The sequence below is a fragment of the Phocoena phocoena genome, chromosome 2 (genome assembly GCF_963924675.1).
Source record: "Phocoena phocoena chromosome 2, mPhoPho1.1, whole genome shotgun sequence".
NCBI classification, from domain to species: Eukaryota; Metazoa; Chordata; class Mammalia; order Artiodactyla; family Phocoenidae; genus Phocoena; species Phocoena phocoena.
Window position 1 is genome coordinate 85002385 of NC_089220.1, and position 17533 is coordinate 85019917.

A 17533-nucleotide genomic window follows, 5' to 3' on the forward strand; every position below is an offset into this window, starting at 1 on the left:
TGTCTGTAAGACACCCCAAGGGAGGTGCGTTCAGAGCTGTTTGAAGACTACAAGGTTAGGGAAGGCCTCATTAGTAGAGCAGAGCATGGGGAAGCCCATGAAGATCCTTGAGGGAAGGGCTCAGGGGAGTCAGACTCCAAAGTGGGTGAACAGAACTGGGAGGCTGTCAGGGCATCAAGCCTGGCTCCACTTCTACTAATTAGCTATGTGATCTCTGGCAAGTTGCCTACCCTCTCTGGGCCTTAAATTGAGAAAAAACTCCCACTTACCTCTCAGGCACAGAGATAGTAGATGTGAAACTTCCAAGGACGCATCCAGTGCCAGCAGCTTGGGGCCCAGGGAATCAATGCCCCTCGCGCCTGCTCCGTTCCCCAGGCTTCCCCTGGAGCCTGCCTGCTGCGCTGCTCGGGGCTCCATGCCAGCTCTCAACCTGCCCTTCAGACGGTGCTGCAAATGGTCTCTACCACAGGCAGCCTGCGGCCCAGTCATGAGCCCAGCTGCCTCCAGCCCCCTCAGCTGCTCTTGGGGGGCTGTGCCTGTCAAGTCAGCCTGTCTCTCCCCTGACATGGCGCTCACCTTAAGGGGAAAGTGTGTTTTCCATCTTGGTGATCCCTTGGTCTCTCACGCTGGGCTTCTGCGAGGTCAAGGGTGGCTGTGGAAGCCGCGTCCTGAGGAGAAATGAGCGGTAGAGTTTACCACGGCTGTCTCTGCTCTTCCCTGTGGGTCCTTCTTTGTCCTCTGCCCGCCCACCCACTGCCCAGTACCTTGGCTGCCATCCACTTGTCCTGGAGCAGGCTCGGGCAGCTGTCTCCCCGCCGCCGCGAGGCCCCAGGGCAGCCGTCCCTGGGGCTCACGCCGGGCTGTGGAGAGAAGGCGCGAGGCTGCACCAGCCTCGCCAAAGCCTGACTCTGTGTCTCCAGAGGCTCCCAGGGAAAGGACTGGACTGGACCAAGGTGCCCACGGGGAAGAGGGAGCCAGGGGGTAAACTTCCAGGGAACCCAGGAAGATGAGGGGCGCACCCCAACTTGGGCGAGGACAGAAGCTGCGAAGTGGCCCCGGGGAGCCAGACTGTCCAGTTGCTGCGGTGGGCACCACAACTCGAGCCCGCCAGGCCCCGCTGCCCTCTGAGCCCTCAAGTGGCTCTGTGGAGGGCAGCTGCTGCGGAAGCAGTTTCCGGGCATTTCCCTGGGTCCTCCCAGGCAGGAGCTCCTACGTAAGCTCCAAAAGTCCCCATGGCAGGGGCACCCTTTGCATCCTGAAAATGCAAGATGGGGCCCAGGAAACATTATGACCAGCTTAGAGGCCAGGGGCCCCCTCTGGAAGGTGGGCGAGGCATCTAACCCTCCCCAACCTCCTCATCCCTGGTGACCCCCCTGGTCCCTGGTACTGCAGTGCTGGCTCGGGGTGTGGGCTCCCTACCCCGACGGTCCCTGCCACGCTCTCCAGGGAGACAGTGGTGGCAAAGGGTATGCGAGGCCTGACGGGGACACGTGGCTGCAGCTGTGCTGTCTCAGTCAGCTGTGCTCCGGGCCACCAGCTTCCCAAGGGCTCTGCTGGAGGGAGGTCAGCCCGCTGCCACCTCTCCCAGCTTTCAGCTCCTTCACCTGTGGCTTCTGTTCCACCTTCGGGAGGGGAGCCAGGGGAGCCAGGCCAGGGCTCTGGGGGCTCCATGCCCCAGCCTCTCCTCCCCACGTGCCTCCCACCCAGAGAGCCCCCGTGTCCTCACTGTTCTTCATCTTTTCCTGCTCCAGCTATCCCAGTGCACACGGCACCCTAGCCTACCTGGAGATGTGGGCAACAGGACGTGACAGCCAGCAAGGGAAAGAATAGGGCTTTCCTGAAGGGTCAGATGTGGGCTCAGCGCCTGGAGAGAGCCTGACTCTCGGGCTGAGACCAGGACCGCCCACCCCCATGGGCCCCCAGGCCCCTATCTCCCAGTGCACCCTCATTTCAACCTCTGCTCACCCCTGCCTTCCTCTGCAGTTGAGCAAACTTCTTCTCCTGGGCAGCCAGCAGCCAGCAGCTTTTCTAAGTCCTGGTGTCTGCGGAGCAGCCACTCCACATCTGACACCGAGCGCTGGGGAGAAGCAAGCCAGGGTGCGGCCCAGCCCTCGGGGGTGCAGAGAGCCATTCCCTCACCCTCTGCAACCTGGCCAGGGGCCCAGGGTGCAGGGGAGCAGCAGGATCTGCCCTTGGCTGTAGCTGCCAGACGGTGCAGCCAGCTAAGGGGCAGGGCCTCGGCTCACCCTGCAGCTGGGGTCCAGCAGGAGGTCCTCCCGGCACGCCAGCCAGGCCTCGGCCTGGTCCAGCCACTGCTGCAGCTTCTGCAGACGCCAGCTCCTCTCACAGCGCTCCCAGTGCAGGGCCCAGGCCTCCCTGAGTGCCCGCGGCCGACCGGCCAGCTCCTGCAGGCACTCTGTCATCTGCGGGGGCGGGGCACTGGGGGCGAGATGCTTAGGCAGGGCCACGGGGTGGGGCAGGGCTGGAGCACCCAGCAGAGGTGTCGAGGGAAGACCGTGAGGCCTGCACCCTCCCCGTCTCTGCCCCCCTCTCTCCGCCCCCTGCCTGGCCTTGTGCTCCTGCTCAGGGTTCCGAGGCCTTGGGTAACTGGGCTGTGCGCCCAGCTCAGCCCCAGACCCATCTCTGTGCTCGTCCCTCCAGGGACATGAAGCGGCCATTGTCCACCGGCTGCTGCCCTTCCTGCTGTACATCCTGGGCTCTTGACGGCAGTGCCCCTTGATTTGTTGCCCCAGCTCCTCCAGCAGCTCCAGGAGCCACTCGGTCCCAGACACATCCCCAGCCAGCTCCTCTGAGGACACCAGCCCCTGCTTCTCCTGAGCCCATGCTCTGCAGTGCAGGGAGGGGAAGCTGCTGTCAGGGCCAGGAGGGCAGACTGGGGTGGGGGGCAGGGCATGAGCTGCATAGGGAGATGGGGACTATAGCCCCCCAAAGAGCTGGGGTGACCCCTGCCCTGCAGGGCAGAGCTGAGCCAACAGCCGGGGCAGGATGCCACCTACAGCAGTTCCTGACAGCGTCCGAGGAAGGCGTGGCCCTGGGCAGCCTCCTCCAGCTGCTGACCCCGCTCCTGGACCTTGGCATTCAGGGTGGCCCAGGCCTCCTGCATCTCAGCCAGTTGCTTTGGCCAGGCCCTCCTGAGCCACAGGGTGTAGCTGGCCCAGCTGGCAGGGCTCCATCTGCACCTGGGCCCCCTCCTTTTCCATTGCTGCCAGTCCCCCCTGCAGCCAGAATCGGGCCTTACCCCCTGGCAACCCGATGCCTCTGCTCCTTTTCAGGGAGCACCCATCCACTCTGAGAAGCCCACCTCCACAGCCCGGGCATGCAGGGCCTCCCTTCCCACCTCTGGGGTCCCCTCACCCAGGGGAGGAGGTCAGACGGGCAGCCCATGGGGCATGGACCCTTACCTCCAGGCATCTGTGCTGTTGCTGCAGGGTCTGCACCGGCGCTGGGCTGCGGCCACAGGCATCTCTTGCCACCGGGGCCGCCTTCTCCTGCATCCAGCCCTGGAGCTCGGCTGCTACCTGCTCAAAGCCGCAGACCTCATGGGCCATGGCCAGGTTCTGAGAGAGGAGGGCGGGCCTGCTCCGGCCAGGGTCCTCTCTCCCTGGAGATGTAACCTTCCGGGCCACTTCCTTTTAAACAAGGAGGTCCATGGGGCTTGGTGACTCGTTCATGACCACCGGGTACAGGAAATGTCCCAGATGTGGCAGCTGCTCTGTGAATGTGTGATGTTACTGATGACGGGGTAGGGCCCTGGGGGATTCTGTGAGGAGAGGGTCTTCAGTGCCCAACTCATGAGACGGGCAGAGGTGGGGGCTTGGAAGCAGGTGGGAATGAGTCCACAGGAGGGAGGACGTTCTTTTGGGGGCATCTGGCTGAGATGAAGAGGGTCGCCTCAGGAGGCCGCCTGGCCAGGACGCTCAGAGGAGGTATCCCTGGGCTGTAGGCTCTGTCAGGGGCTCGGGGACCTGGACTGCTTTTCTAGAAACTACCAGCTGTGGCTGAGAGTGAAGGTCATGGAGAAACGCTGGGGATGCCCTCAGCACACAGATCCACTCAGAGCATTTAGATGAGAAGAGTGAATGGCTGGAGCGGTCTTGCCCAGTTAGTGGGTGTGGTGAAGGACAAGAGACCAACGGGGCCTGTGTCTTAATAAACCTGAAGCCTATGTTTGGAGGGGGCTTTGCGGGGGGGCGGGGGTCAGGAGCTGGCCAGACATGCTTCCTGTTTCTCTCTGGAGGTGTGAGCTGCCAGGGGGAAACCAAATCGGTGGAGAGACTCGGAGAGGGCTGGAGGTGGAAGACTGCGACTTTTGATCTGCTTGGCACTGGGAGTTGGAGGCAGCCACCTTGCTCCACACACAGGCACACAGACACGGTGGGGCTGCCTGTCCCTGGCCCAGGCAGATTACACACACAGCTGTCCCAGCCCCTTGGCTGCCCCTGGCTGAGACTGAGGGCACCTACCTGTGTGTGGATTTTCACTGCCCGGTCCAGTCTCTCCCAAATGGCCTCGATGTGACTCCGCTGCCCTTGAATCTGGGGAGAGCACCTGGGTGCTGCCCATTCCAAGGAGCCTGCCTGCTTCCACAGGGCCTGCACATTGGCCTGTCCCAGGCTCTGGACTTCCTTTCTGAAAGCATCGAACTTCTCTTCCAGCAGCTGCAGGGTGCAGGGCCAGGAAGGTCACTCTGGAGGTGGCATCCAGCAGCTCTCAAAGCTACTGAAGGGCTCGGCAGTATCTGCCACTCCTGACGTCCCTCGGCCCTGCCTCTAGGACCACGGGGATCCTCCCAGAGCCCCCCACTTCCTGTGTGGCCCCCTCCCCCTTCTCCGCCCTTGTGGGCCACTCAATCTACTCTCCTCCAGGTTCGCTCAGGAGTGACTCACTCACCTTGACGGCCTCCAGGTCCTGCCTGTAGTCCTGGGACTCGGCAGTGGCCACCTTTGCTGGCCAGCCAGGCGTCCAGGAGCAGGGCTTCCCGCTCCAGTTGGTGGAGCTGCAGCTGCTCCCGAAGGCCTTGCCCCCTGCCCTCTGCTCTCTGCAACAGCCCTGAGTGGGTGTCCCTCACTGCGAGCATCAGGGCGAGCAACTTGGGGCTGCGGCAGGAAGGACAGTCTGCCTGGAGCCCTTCCTCTCCAGGCTGGACCGGCCTCGTGCCTCTGTAGGGAGAGCCCCTCCCTGCTCCTCCCTATTTGGGCCTGGCTCCAACGCACATTTCTGGGTTCTGCCCGCTCTCAAGGAGGGCTGCTGTCTGCTGCAGCCTCTCGATGCGTGTGCTGAACCCCTCCAGGTCTCTCCTGGTGGCCTCCAGCCACCGCAGAAAGGCCTGCGTGGCTCCGGCACTCTGGCCCATATCCTCAATGTCCCGTTCTTGAACACAGCCCCATTCTTCCAGCCAGGATCCTGCCTCTGGGAGCTGGGGTGACATAGAGGACAGGTTTCCCTGGGTGATGCCCTCCAGGGCTCCCAACTTTGAGTTCATGGCCTCGAGATTTAGAGCATTGAGTGGTTCTCAACTTGGCCGATGGGGATCACCTGAGAGTTTTAACAATTGGCTATGCCTGGCTCTCACCCCTTAAGATTCTGATTTGGTCTGGAATACAGCTGAGTGTCAGCACTTCTTAAAAGTTCCGGGTGATACTAATGTGAAGCACTGATTGAGAATCATTGGTTTAGAAAAAAACAGCAAAACCAAACCAAACCAAACCAAACCCAGTGGGCCGTTTCCTGGGAAACATGCTGAAGGAAGATCTTGGGGACAGGAGACAACTTAGTGGAGGTGACAGAAGATGCACAGAGACCCTGGAGCCCCACCTGGGCATTACCTTCCAGCCCTGCCTACCCTCTGGGTGTCCTCAGGACCAGCCCCCACCCTTTCGTGCCCCATCACACTCCCTCACCTCCATCATGAACTGCTGGGCCTCCTGAGCCTGCTGCAGCCGCTGTCGCCTCTGCGTAGCCTCTGCCTGCAGGCGGCCCACGGCATCCTCCAGCTGCCGCGCCCGGGCAGCCACGTCACGGGCAGCAAAGTGCCCAGCCTGCACCAGCTCGTGCCCTGCGCCCACCGCCGCCTGGGTCAGAGCCTCAGGGCTGCTCATCTCAGTCTCCAGGTTCTGCAGAGTCGGAGGAAGACGGGGGATGCTCCCGGGTGCTCCTCGGGGAACCCAGAGTCACGTCTCAAGCCCGGTGGGATCCCACAGCTGCCCCCAGAGAGAACCCTGCCCCTGTGACCACCAAAGAATCCAGGGAGAAGCTTCCAGCCCGAGGCGACTGACGATGGCCCCGCCCCTCCCGCTGGGCCAACACCTGGCACTTCTCCTGCAGGCGCTGCAGGGCACTGGGGCTCTGGCCGCAGTCCCGAGCAGCCGTCAGGGACAGCTTCTCCCGCACCCAGGCCATCTCCTCGTCAGTGTCCTTGAAGGACTGCAGGAGGAGGCTCCGGGCCTCCAGGGCTGTCCTGCGCTCCCTCAGGGGCGCCCGCTGGCTCTCAAACCTGCAGCAGTGGAGGGCGGGCCCGGGGCAGGGGGCACCCTGGTCGTCAGGATCAGGGCCACACTGTGACCTGCACACCAGCTTGCCCGCTCTGTGCCCCTCACCGTGGGCAGGGAGGGCCCCGAGGAGCCGAGCTGGGGGGTAGAGAGGAAGAACGGCTTTACCGCTGAAGCAGCCGCTGGGCCTGCTCTTCCACATCTTGGGCCAGGCAGTGGCCTTCCCAGGCAGAATGTGAGGTGGGCACGAGAGGGAGAATCTAGAGCTGCACCCAGCCCACTCCAGGGCCGCACAGCCTCACCTCACGGGCCTCCTGTAGCTTGGCTGCCTTCCTCTGGCAGTTGGCCTGTAGCTCCTTCCAGAGTTCTCTCAGCTCCTGCAGCCGCTCCTGCATGGTCTCTGAGGATGTGAGGCCATCCCGCAGCAGCCTCTGCCCCTCCTACAGCCACAACATGGCACACACCTCATGGACTCAGGACTGCTGGTGTCAGGGCACTTGTGTTGGCTCCAACCACCAGCCCCACAGCTGCAGAGTCTGTGTGCTAGCTGTGTGATCTTGGGCAAGTTCCTTAACCTCTCTGAGCTCATTTTCCTTATCCATGTAATGGAGATAATAATGGGTATTTTGTTTAAATGAGATCCAACATTTCAAATACTTAGCAGGGCACTTTATATCACAGAGAGGCAGCCTGGGGTCGGGGCCTGCCCTTTGCAGGTGGAAGAGGGTAAACTTAAAAGGTGCTATACTTTGACTCCTACACGAACAGGACTGCTGGCTACATACCCTGACTCTGTCCTCTGATGTCTGTCCAAGAGAGCTGTTAAAACCATCACGCCAAAACACCATCTTTAAAATTCTTGAAAAGGCACTATTTTTGGAGGGTGCCCGGGAAGCCACTGCGTCCCATGGCCCTTCGGTGCTTAGCACGGCATCTGTATGCAGAAAGCACTCGAAGGTCGGCCATCCACGGCCGTGATTCGGAGCCAGCTGCCAGGGCTCTGTGGGGTCACCCCCTGCTCTGGCCTGTAAGCCCATCCCTGGTCCCCAAGACCTCACCGTCTGCAGCCTTTGCTGGTGGTGTACACTCGTGTCCTGCGCCTGGAGATTCTGCGGCCGCCGCAACTGTGCCTGCAGCCCGGCTGGGTCCTGCCAGCCCTCTTCCAGGACCACCAGGTTCTTCTCCCTCAGCCATGCGGCCACCTGGGCACAGTGGGAGGAACAGGCCCTGCTGCCTAGGGCTCTCCTTTCCCCTAACCTCTGGGCTGCCCCGAGGAAGAGTGGTTTGTCCCGGGGGCAGCCCCTTCTCTCACCACAACCACTCCCCACGCCGGCCAACCTCGTAGGAACCCTGCAGGAAAGGCTGCAGCTGCCCGAGCTCCTCCAGCTGGTGGCGACAGGTCCTGGCTTGCTGCAGGAGTGCCTCTTTCCTGCCGGAAGGAGGGTGTCAGGGGCCTCAGGTCTGCTCACTGGGTTGTTATGGGTGTGTGTGTGTGTGCACACGCATGCACACACACGTGCATAGGTGTGCCCTTCCAGCCCAGGACAGCCTTTCTTGTGTATCAGTATACCCTGAGTCTGTCTCCTCCTGCTGGGGCTGCCAAAGGGTGTGGAGGGCAGAGGAGATGCAGAGAGTCTTGATGGAATGAAAACAGCCCCCTAGGGGATGCCAGAAGCCTGAGAGGGAGGGGATCAAGACGGCACTGTCCTGGGGGACAGCCGGGCCTGCCAGGAACCACCTAAAGGGGCTGGGGGAGGGGGGCAGGGAGTGTTGACAGAGACCAGCAAACCCACATTTTCCATCTGTCCATCAAAGACCTCGGGTACCCAGGTGGGGTCCACCTGCAGGGAAGAGGAGGGCATGGCCGCCAGGGCACCAGCCCAGAAGCCACAAACACAGTGGGCCCTGGTGGGCTCTCTGGGAAGGACGGAGACCCCCACCAATCTGGAATCCAGCTTTTGGCCAAATCTGCCTTGATCTAAACGTCTGAGGGGCTGGACGAGGCAGCTGAACCAGATGGACTTTTATGTGGAAAAAAGGCAGAGACTGGAGTCTCATAGCTGTGCCGGCTTCAGTTAAATGAGCATAAGACATATGCCAACCCCCCTGAGTGCCAGGCACCACACCGGGACATCAAGGATTCCTTTCTCATCCTGACCACAACCCTAAGGGGCAGGTATTTTTATCCCCTCACTGTAGACATGAGACTCTGTGAGGAATCTGCCCCAAGTCCCGCTGTGAGAGGGCAGCGCAGAAACTCAGCGCCGTCTGGCTAACTGCTGTGCTCTGGTATTGCCATTTCATGAGGTCATCTCTCTTGTAGTTTCTTAAGCATGTGCTTCTTTTTAAAAGTCCCCTTTATCTCAGCTGAGTGACCATGTGCTGTTTGACTCCATAACAGGTTGACACACTGCAGGGTCAGGAGCGCTGGGGCCCTGGCATCTGAACTCAGCCCCTGGAAAAGCCTGGTGAGCCCAGGCTAAGGGATACAAGGGCAAGGGAAGAGCCTGATGCCTGTGCCAGCCCGCCCACGGCTCCCGCAGCCAGAGCCAGAGGTACCTCAGGAGCATGGCCTGGCACCAGCCCAGGGCACCCTGGGTCTCGGGCTGTCCACCCTGGTGCAGGCTGCGGGTGGAGGCTTCCAGCGCGCTGATCGCCTCCGCCTGTGCCTCCAGGTCTCGCTCATGCATCTTCTGCTTCCACAGCAGTGTTTCCACGTCAATCAAGGAGTCCTGGGAAGCGATACTGTCTACAGGGATGCCCCCTCCCAGTCCCAAGCTATCTACTTTCCTACCAGACACATCCCCCCAATCCCTCAAGGCTGTATCTGGCGTTAGGGCAGCGATTCTCAGCCAGGAGAGGCATGGGGAATAAGGGTCAAGTGTTAGAATTTCCAGGGCAGGTGGAGCTCCTCCACATAACAGGGACACCCTCTCCTCTGCACTCCCAGTAAGGCTACGTCAGCACAGGAAACGGCTCCTGATCATCCTCTGAGGACCCCCATGAGTCAGGCTTGCCTGCCACAGGGGTTGGGACAGTTGTGGGAAAAGCAAACCTCTGGGTGTAAGGAAGTGAGGGGGGCAGAGGAGAGAAGGGTGTTGGGAAAAGAAGGCAAGAATGCGTCAAGGGCCACAGGCTCACCCTCTGAGCTCCCACAGAGGGCCCAGCCCCAGATGCATAAGAACTGCCAGCGATGGACGGGTAAGCCACTGCTCAGTGACCGACGTGCTTGAGGGTCGGGAGATGCCCTTGGCCCGGGGAGCTCTGGCGGCACTGGCTGGTTTGATCTCTAATGCTGCCCTGGCAAACACTCCCTCACTCCTGCTGGGCACCTACCCCGAGACCCTCACTGGCTGGGCAGGCTTCCAGGCTGCAGAGCCAACTTTCCACCTGCTCCACAGAGCTCAGAGCCAGCTGTTGAGAAAGGAAAAGGCAAGAGGAAGTGAGCAGAGGGTCCAGTCACTGCAGGTGGAGTGACCCTGTTGGTGGCCCAGTGGGAAACCCGGGAACTGGGGCCTGGCTCAACAGAAGGAGTCCACAGCAGGCAAGATTTGCCGTGGGTGAGCTGAGTGGTAGGCGGTGGGTGGTGGTGGGAAAAGCCCCTGGCACGGCAGCCTCTCTGGCTTTGGCTCTGACGAGGGGCAGTGGGTTTAGTACAGGCCCCAGGGGTGGGGGCGGGATGGAGGCTGCTACCTGTAGCTCCAAGGCCTGATACAGCTGGAGCTGGTGTTCCTGCCAGACCCCTTCCAGGCTGTTCAGCTCCTGGTCTAAACCAGCCGGGGCCTGGCGGATGTCGGGGGTGGATGGGTGCCCGGCGGCAAGCAGTCGTTGCCCAGTGCTTCGGGCCAGGCTGATGCTGTCTGTTTGGGCATCCAGCTCGGCCTGTAAGAGGACTGGGCTCAGATCCCAGAGGCTGAGGCTTCCTGAGTGGGAGGGAAGAGGCCCAGTGGGAGGGAGGAGAGGTGGGGAAGACCACTGAGGGGGTTAGAGGGAAGAGGAGAAAGGCAGAGGTAGCCGATGCAGAAAGAACCCAAGAGAAAAGTGGGATCACAGTAAGGGGGAGGCCAGAGAGGAGGCGAGATCCCAGGAAGGGCCTCAGGGTCTGGGCCGCTCACCTTGCGATCCTGGCGTTCCTCCAACATGCTCTGGACATCCGCGAGGCTGCTGGGGGTGCTCTGGGTGTCCATCTCAGCTCGCAGCCTCTGGGCCCAGATCAGCAATTCCTGCAGCGTTGCCTGCCGCTTCTGAGCTTGGTGCAAGGCATCCAGCGGCTCCTTCCTGCCACAGGGTTCATCAGCTAGTCCTAGGGCCTCTGAGCCCCTTTCCCCCGCCAGTGCCTTCTGTCCCTGAAGCCCCTCAGCCAAAGCAGGGCCCATGGGCTGGGAATTAATAGGGTGGCGATACAAATGGTTATTAGAAGGATGGAGAAAGACTCTTAGGGAAGGGTGGGGATTGAGACGCTGCAGGGGATGGGTCAGCAAGAGCAGTGAGGGAAAGAGGCCTGGGGGTTTGTACCGCTTCTGGGCCCCACTCCAGAGCTGCCACCAGCCGCCCATCATTGCCTGCTGCTTGCGGCAAGGGTGTGGGCGGCCTCAGGGCTTCTCTGGCAGAAGCGGCCTACCTCATGCTCTACAGGCTGTGAGGGAAGCCAGGGTCAGCGGCTGGGGCAGGGAGGCAGGTGGTGCTCAGGGGAGCCCAGCCTATGGTTGTACAGCTCAGTGGACCTGGCTGGCCCTCGGTCCCAAGCACGCCCCCGCACCGCCGCGTGCCTGCCCAGGGTCCCACGGAGGAGGTGCCTGGGCCTGAGGCCACCTCCACACCCAGCTTCACACCTCCACCTGGCCCTGGACGAGGCCTATTTCCTGCTCCACCTCCTCGTGTTTCCGCCTCAGCCTCTGCATGCTCTCCAGATCTTTCCCACAGTCCAGGGCCTGGACCAGGGTGGCCTGGGGAGGAAGGGGGCGTTATTATCAGCCTTTTCTCCAGCTCCTCCCTCACTGCAGAGGGGTCGCTGGCCACAGGGTTTCTGTGTGGGAAGCAAGCACCCAGCCTGATTCCCTTCCCAGGGCCCTCCGCGGGCTGGAGCAGGCCGCCGGCCCTGACCACAGGTCCCTTCCTTCTGGGAAGGAGGAAGGTTCCCAGGAGAGACTTGGGGCTGGAGTTTCGCTGGCGGTAGGAACCTCCACGGGTGTGCTGCTTCCACACGTATGGTCTCACTTGACCCTCGCTCCTTTGCAGGGAACTGAGATGGGCTGGCCTAGGTGAGGCAGGAACCAGAGGGGCAGTAAGAACAGAGCCCTCTGCATGCTCAGAACAGGGCGTCACGTGCTTCACAGGGGGCTTCTCAGGCCGCGTACAACTTCCCCACTCCCACCTCTGCCAGCGTCTAGGCCAGGTTTCTCTGTGGCTGCTGACACGATCCCGGGGTAAACCTACTGCGGGTTCTGGCCTTGCTCGGGGACCACAGAGGAAACGGTGGGGAGCAGGATGCTCTGGCCTCTGGACTCACAGTGCTTCTGGGAGAGAAAGGCGGCAGGTGGGCCAGCCTCCTAGAAGCAAATGGGGGCTTCTAGGTCCGCGGTTGACCCCAAGAACGGCTGGCAGACCCTCAGATGGCCCCCTGATGGGACCTGCCTACAGGTACCCAGCTGAAGAGGAGAGGCGGGTGAGGGGGGGGGGACGCACTGGCTCCCTGGCTGCATCAGCAGTTCCACTGCTTACCTTCTCCCCGATGTGCTGAGTGAGGTCATCCAGCTTTTGGGACAATGTGTGTATCTCCAGGGCCCCTTCAAGCTGCCGCTGGTAGCAGAGCAGGTTGCCATGGAAACTGTTCCACCTGACGGAGAGGGTGTAAGGCTGAGTCTGAGGTGACCCTCCAGCTCCCTCTCCCAGCCCCACTGCTTCCGGCTCTGGGACTGGCCTGTTGTTGAGCTGCTGTCACCGTTGGCAGGTGGTGTTGAGTTGCTCAGGGTCCTGGTTCTTGGACTGCAGGGACAAGTCATTGACACTCCTGATGTGGGCATCATCCACCGTGTCCTGTGGAGGTGCAGGGGGAGGGCATCTGTGGCACCTGCTCCGAGCCCCTTCTTTGCACTGCATCAACACTTGGAGAGTGTGCTCGGGCCTGAGAGAGCTCGAGGAACTGCACGTTTGTGGAGTGGAGGCAGCTGCTTCCCCTGCCGTGGCCATCCCATCCCATGTCAGGTGCCCTGAGCAAGATGCACCTGGGGTCTGTAGCCCAGGGTCATCTCTAAGACTAGGAAATCTGCTCCCCAGGTCGGGACCCGGCAGGAGTGGGAGGGCAGGCACGCACTGATGAACAGAAGCTTTTAAAGTTAAAATGCAGCTTCTCAGGATAAGAAAAGCAAAGTAAGGGGTTGAATGAAATGGTGAGTGCCAGCCTCCTTAGGTTTAGGTGTCCCTGTCCCTGGGAGTCACTGGGCTGAGGCTGCCACAGCTTAGACACTGGGTGGGGTTCACGGCTACACGGGGCTGGGGTCCTTGACAGTGGATGGACTGCAGGTGTCCTGCCCCAGTAAAAGCGCCTTGCACTGGTCTACATTTCCAAAGCGCTTCCCAATAGGTGTCTCATAGGTGCGCAGGGAAGGGGGTTTCTCTCTTTTATAGAAGCTGGAGCAGAGCTCAGAGACTAACCTGGTGAATTTATGGCAGAGCCAGGACTCAAACCCAACTCCTCAAGTCTATCTAACACTCTTTCTCCTACGGCATCTGGCACAGTGGCTGTGAAATTCCACCGTTAGTAAAGGCCATCTTAGATTGGAGCACTGCAGCCTTTTAAAAAAGTCATATACTTACTTCAGGGGGTGAGGTTAGCATGTCTGGGCTCTTAATACATGACTGTGAACGCACTTGGCCCATGTCTTCCCTCTATACCGCATAAGGGAAACTGATTCTGGTGTGTGTATGAGTAGGGGCTGGGGAGGGGATGCTGAATGAGAGCTCTGAGCAACTGCAGTTTATTGATCATCTACTACACCCCGGCACACGTGCATTCTTGTTCTTTTGAAATAATCATAGATGCACAGGAAATCGCACAAGTGTCTAATGAAGGCCCGTGTGCCCTTCCCCCAGCTTCCCGATGGTAACATCTTACATAACTATAGTGCCATATGAAAACCAGGACGCTGACTTTGGTATAACTGTCAACTAGACTACAGACTTTATTCAGAGTTCAGCAGCTTTTACATGCATGCACCTGTGTGTGGGGGGGGGGAAGGTATAGCTCTAGGCAGTTTTATCACATGTATAGATTCCTGTAACCACCACCATACGTATATGCTCTCTTACCTATGAGGTAAGCGGTATCCCCATTTTAAAGATGAAGAAACTAAGGCTTGGTGAGGTGAGGGAGGCTCCCCCTGCCTCAGACCTTTCCCCTTGGCCATCCTGGTGTCCTCACTTTGGGGCAGGGTGTGGGCTGAGGGCCTGGCTGTTACCTTGGCAACAGAGGTCATGATCTCCTCGTGGGCCTGGACCTCAGCCTCGAAGGCCTGGTGTTTCGGCATGTGCCTCAACTTATCTTTCAGGTCCCCAGGAGGGACTGGTTCTTTCAGCTGCTGGAGTCACTCCTGGATCCAGTCCTCGGCCTGGTGGGGTGGGCGGGACATGACCCTCATGATCCTCATGCTGCCCCGGTCCACAGAAACGTCCCACATGCCTGCGCTCAGCTGTGCCCAGGTAGCTGGCTTCTGGCCCAAGGGTGGGGCTGGGCAGTGCCTGGTAAATAAGATCCAATGGTCTGAGCCCAGGAAGACAGCCCCAGGCCCAGATGGCCCCTCAGCCACACAAAGGGGCTGGCCAGGGAGCTTGGGTGGGACCTCATTTCGGAGGTGAGGCTCACCTGCCCCGGAGCCCTGGACTTCTCTGCTCCCTCCCAATGCCTCTCTTTGCCCTGGCTCTGTGAGAGCTTAGGAAGCAGTGGGGTCTCCACATACAGGGTCTTCAAATCAAATGTCTGGGCTCCAGCATGGCCTCTGGGAAAGCCATTTAACTCTCCAAACTTTAGTATCCTCATCACAGGGCTGTGGTGAGGCCTGAATGAGCCCGTGAAGGTGGACGTCATCTGTAAACTGGAAAATGTGGCCCAAGTGGAAGGTACTGGGCTGGAGAGGCCCTCTGACCTGGAAGGCGGCCCTGATGAGGGCCGTCATCAGCAGGGAGGCGTGCAGGGTGTGTCCCCGGCTCTCCACCAGCTCCTCCACCCGAGCCCGCCCGGCGCTCTAGCGAGCTGCAGAGCGGGTCCTGCGCCCTGGGGCCCCCGAGCATCTTCACCCGCTCACACAGAGCCGCCTCCAGTGGGCGGGGTGGGGCTGGGGGGAACTCAGCTCTCCGTTCCTCATTCGGGGGAGCCCCGCCTTCAGCCCTGCATGGCCCAAGGCTGGCCGGTCCTCCCAGCAAGCCAGAACCAGCCCCCAGCTCTCCCCCCACTGCCCCCGCTCCGCTGCCCTGTGACTACCTGATCTGGAGCCATGTGGCCCCTGTGTCTCTGCAGTGTAGCCCACCCCATCCCAGGCCCTCCTGAGCCACACGTCCTACTCTGCTCAGTCAGCCCCAGCCAGGCACCCCTAGCCCCCCAGGCCACCCCCAAACATCAGCATTGCTTGTGGGTACACACCGAGCACCCCACCTTGACCACGCCCAGGATCCCCCAAACCCATTACCTTCTCGTCCTGGGCAGTCAGCACCTTCTGGAATGTCTCATGCTTGCGAATCAACTGCTCCACCTGTTCCACGGAGCTCCCCAGGGCACTGGTTCTCCGGAAGACCTGGCTCAGCCCACGGAAAAGCCAAAGGGGCCATCAGGGACTGTCCAGCCAGCCCCCCACCCCCATTTGCAGCCGTCTGGGTCGAGGCAGTGCACAGCCTCTGGGCTCCACATCGGGGAAAGGGCCAGAGCCCCAGGAAGCAAGAGAGCAGGTCGGGGAGAGGGCAGAGGGGAGAAGAGGGTGTGCTAGGAGGCTATGGGGTGAGGGCACCTGCCTCCCGGGCCGTGAGGGTCTCGTCCAGGCGGCCACGCTTTCTGAGGAAGAGCTGCTCCCGGTACATGGCCTGCAGCCTCTCCTGTTTCTGCTCCCAGGACTGGAACACCTGCTGCTGCTTGTCCTGCAGGACTTGCAGCCCTTCCTGGACCTGGGCATGAGCGTGTGGAGAGCCTGCACTCGGGAGAGCCGCGTGGACCAGATGAGAGCGGGTCCCAAGGGCAGCCTCTGAGGAGAGGCCGGCATGGCGCAGTGGGGTAGGGGTACAGTGATCAGGAACAGGCTCAGGCGGGGTAGGCTTGGGGGGGCACCAGGAAAGGGGGGCCCGCCTCCTTGATGGATGTTCCTGCAGTTTCCAAAAGTGCCTGCTGGCCCACCGGGGCAGCCTGCTGGTGCAGCTCCTCCTGGGCCTCCGGCACTGCCCGAAGCTACTGGTGGGCGCTGAGCTTCAGCAGGCCACTGCCGGGATCCTGGGAGATCTCCTCCACCTGCAGCTGCTGTCACACACAGGCGCCCAGGAGGTGCAGTCCCACACCTGGATCCCAAGGAGATGGAGGGAGGGAGTTGGGTGAGGCCTGGGCTGGGCGGCAGAGAACCAGCCTCTAAGGCACAACCGCAGCCTGCCTGGATCCACTCACACACTGAAGCGGCCCCGAGCTGTCCCAGCTCAGAGCCCAGGTGAGGTTCATGAGGCCTGTGGTCACCTCGTTGCTCCGCTGTTGTCCAACCCAATCCCCCCAGGGCTACCAAACTTCCACAGGCGCCAGACCAGCCTCCTCCCTGCCCTGCCCATGACTTCTCTCCACCCTAGGCTTCCCCTTGCCCCTCTTGCTTAGAAGTTCTTCTCCTTCCTTCCATCCCTTCCAAGCTCACGTGTTCATCAAGGGCCAAGGCCTTCTTTGCCTTGTGAAGCCTTCCCTGCCCCCCTGCCCCCCTGACATCTCACTGCGTGCCTTGTCCTCTGAATCTCCAGTTTAATACTTACAAACACTCTTCTGTTGATTTGTGTACAAACACACGTTAGAGCTGGAGCGGCCTTGGATCCATGTCCCGACGCCTCACTGCACAGACGAAGAAGGGCAAATTGCACACCGTGTGTGAGGGAGTTTTGTAACCTCCAGACGCTCACACACAGCGGGTAACAAGCTAGGGGTAAGTGCCTTGCTCGAGCCCACACTGCTAGAAAGTGGCAGAGTTGGGTCTCTAAACTCAAGCCTTTTTGCTGTGTCATAGTTTGGGTCTCCCTGTCTATCAGGCACCGGGATAAGGGGACTCCTAGGACACCCATAGCCAGGGCCCACTGTCCCAATCTGACTCTCTGGGGTTTTAGGCTCATCCCCCCAGCTAGATAGGCTCCCTGACGGCAGTGATTCCATCTTTCACAGGCTCTATATCACCTTCTCTCCCCACTCACAGCTCCTAGCAGACAGCTAAACACAGATGTTGAAAAGATGCCGGCTGATCCAGAGGTCACCGTCTAGGACATGCAGATCTCCAGTTCTGGGCTTTCCTGGGCTGTTTCTCCTCCTGAGCTCTGGCTGGGACCCCTGCCTCCTAACTGCACTGTCACTCACCTGGGCTGGTGTTGACCCAAACCTGAGGAGTCACCGCTGCGTCCCCCACACTCAGCCCTCTGCCTGGCCAGACGGACACCCGCACATGCCCCGTGCTCTTCCTCCTCGTGTCCCCACTCGTCTTCCCTCCAGGGTTGGAGGGTCTCATTAGTGCATGCACGCTCACGGTACAACACACACACGCACACAGAGCCCGGGGAGGGAAGAGCCCTCACCGCTGCGTGGAAGCGGGCCAGGAGCCATGCCCGCTCCAGCTGGGCCCGGCGCTGCTCCACGTGCAGCTCCGGGGCCTCCCAAGCCTCCACCAGGGCCCGCTGCCTCTGCTGCACTGCTTGGGCCTGAGGCCCGGGCCCCAGCTTCTGCACCGCTCCTCCAGTCTCCAGCAGCTCCTGCAGCTGGGGGCAGGGTAGTGATAGGGAGAAAAGGGTCACGTCCTCCTAGAGGCTGAAGG

At 60.9% G+C, this 17533-nt stretch overlaps 1 protein-coding gene across 1 annotated transcript in view; it reads right to left on the bottom strand.

Moving 5' to 3' along the window:
• Positions 1-17533, bottom strand: part of SPTBN5 (spectrin beta, non-erythrocytic 5) — a 45768-nt gene that overhangs the window by 1213 nt on the left and 27022 nt on the right. The window contains 36 exon segments of the mRNA XM_065871709.1: positions 626-668; positions 765-860; positions 1966-2016; positions 2018-2077; positions 2247-2423; positions 2638-2723; positions 2726-2847; positions 3018-3124; positions 3126-3236; positions 3423-3578; positions 4485-4679; positions 4912-4965; positions 4967-5117; positions 5235-5437; positions 5922-6134; positions 6328-6514; positions 6678-6729; positions 6817-6949; positions 7568-7711; positions 7848-7938; positions 9069-9241; positions 9846-9923; positions 10203-10391; positions 10625-10787; positions 11025-11085; positions 11088-11145; positions 11342-11455; positions 12231-12345; positions 12430-12545; positions 13967-14116; positions 14651-14740; positions 14742-14819; positions 15191-15295; positions 15510-15659; positions 15838-16005; positions 17298-17477. Of these exon segments, the coding sequence (XP_065727781.1) occupies positions 626-668; positions 765-860; positions 1966-2016; positions 2018-2077; positions 2247-2423; positions 2638-2723; positions 2726-2847; positions 3018-3124; positions 3126-3236; positions 3423-3578; positions 4485-4679; positions 4912-4965; positions 4967-5117; positions 5235-5437; positions 5922-6134; positions 6328-6514; positions 6678-6729; positions 6817-6949; positions 7568-7711; positions 7848-7938; positions 9069-9241; positions 9846-9923; positions 10203-10391; positions 10625-10787; positions 11025-11085; positions 11088-11145; positions 11342-11455; positions 12231-12345; positions 12430-12545; positions 13967-14116; positions 14651-14740; positions 14742-14819; positions 15191-15295; positions 15510-15659; positions 15838-16005; positions 17298-17477 (4420 nt within the window).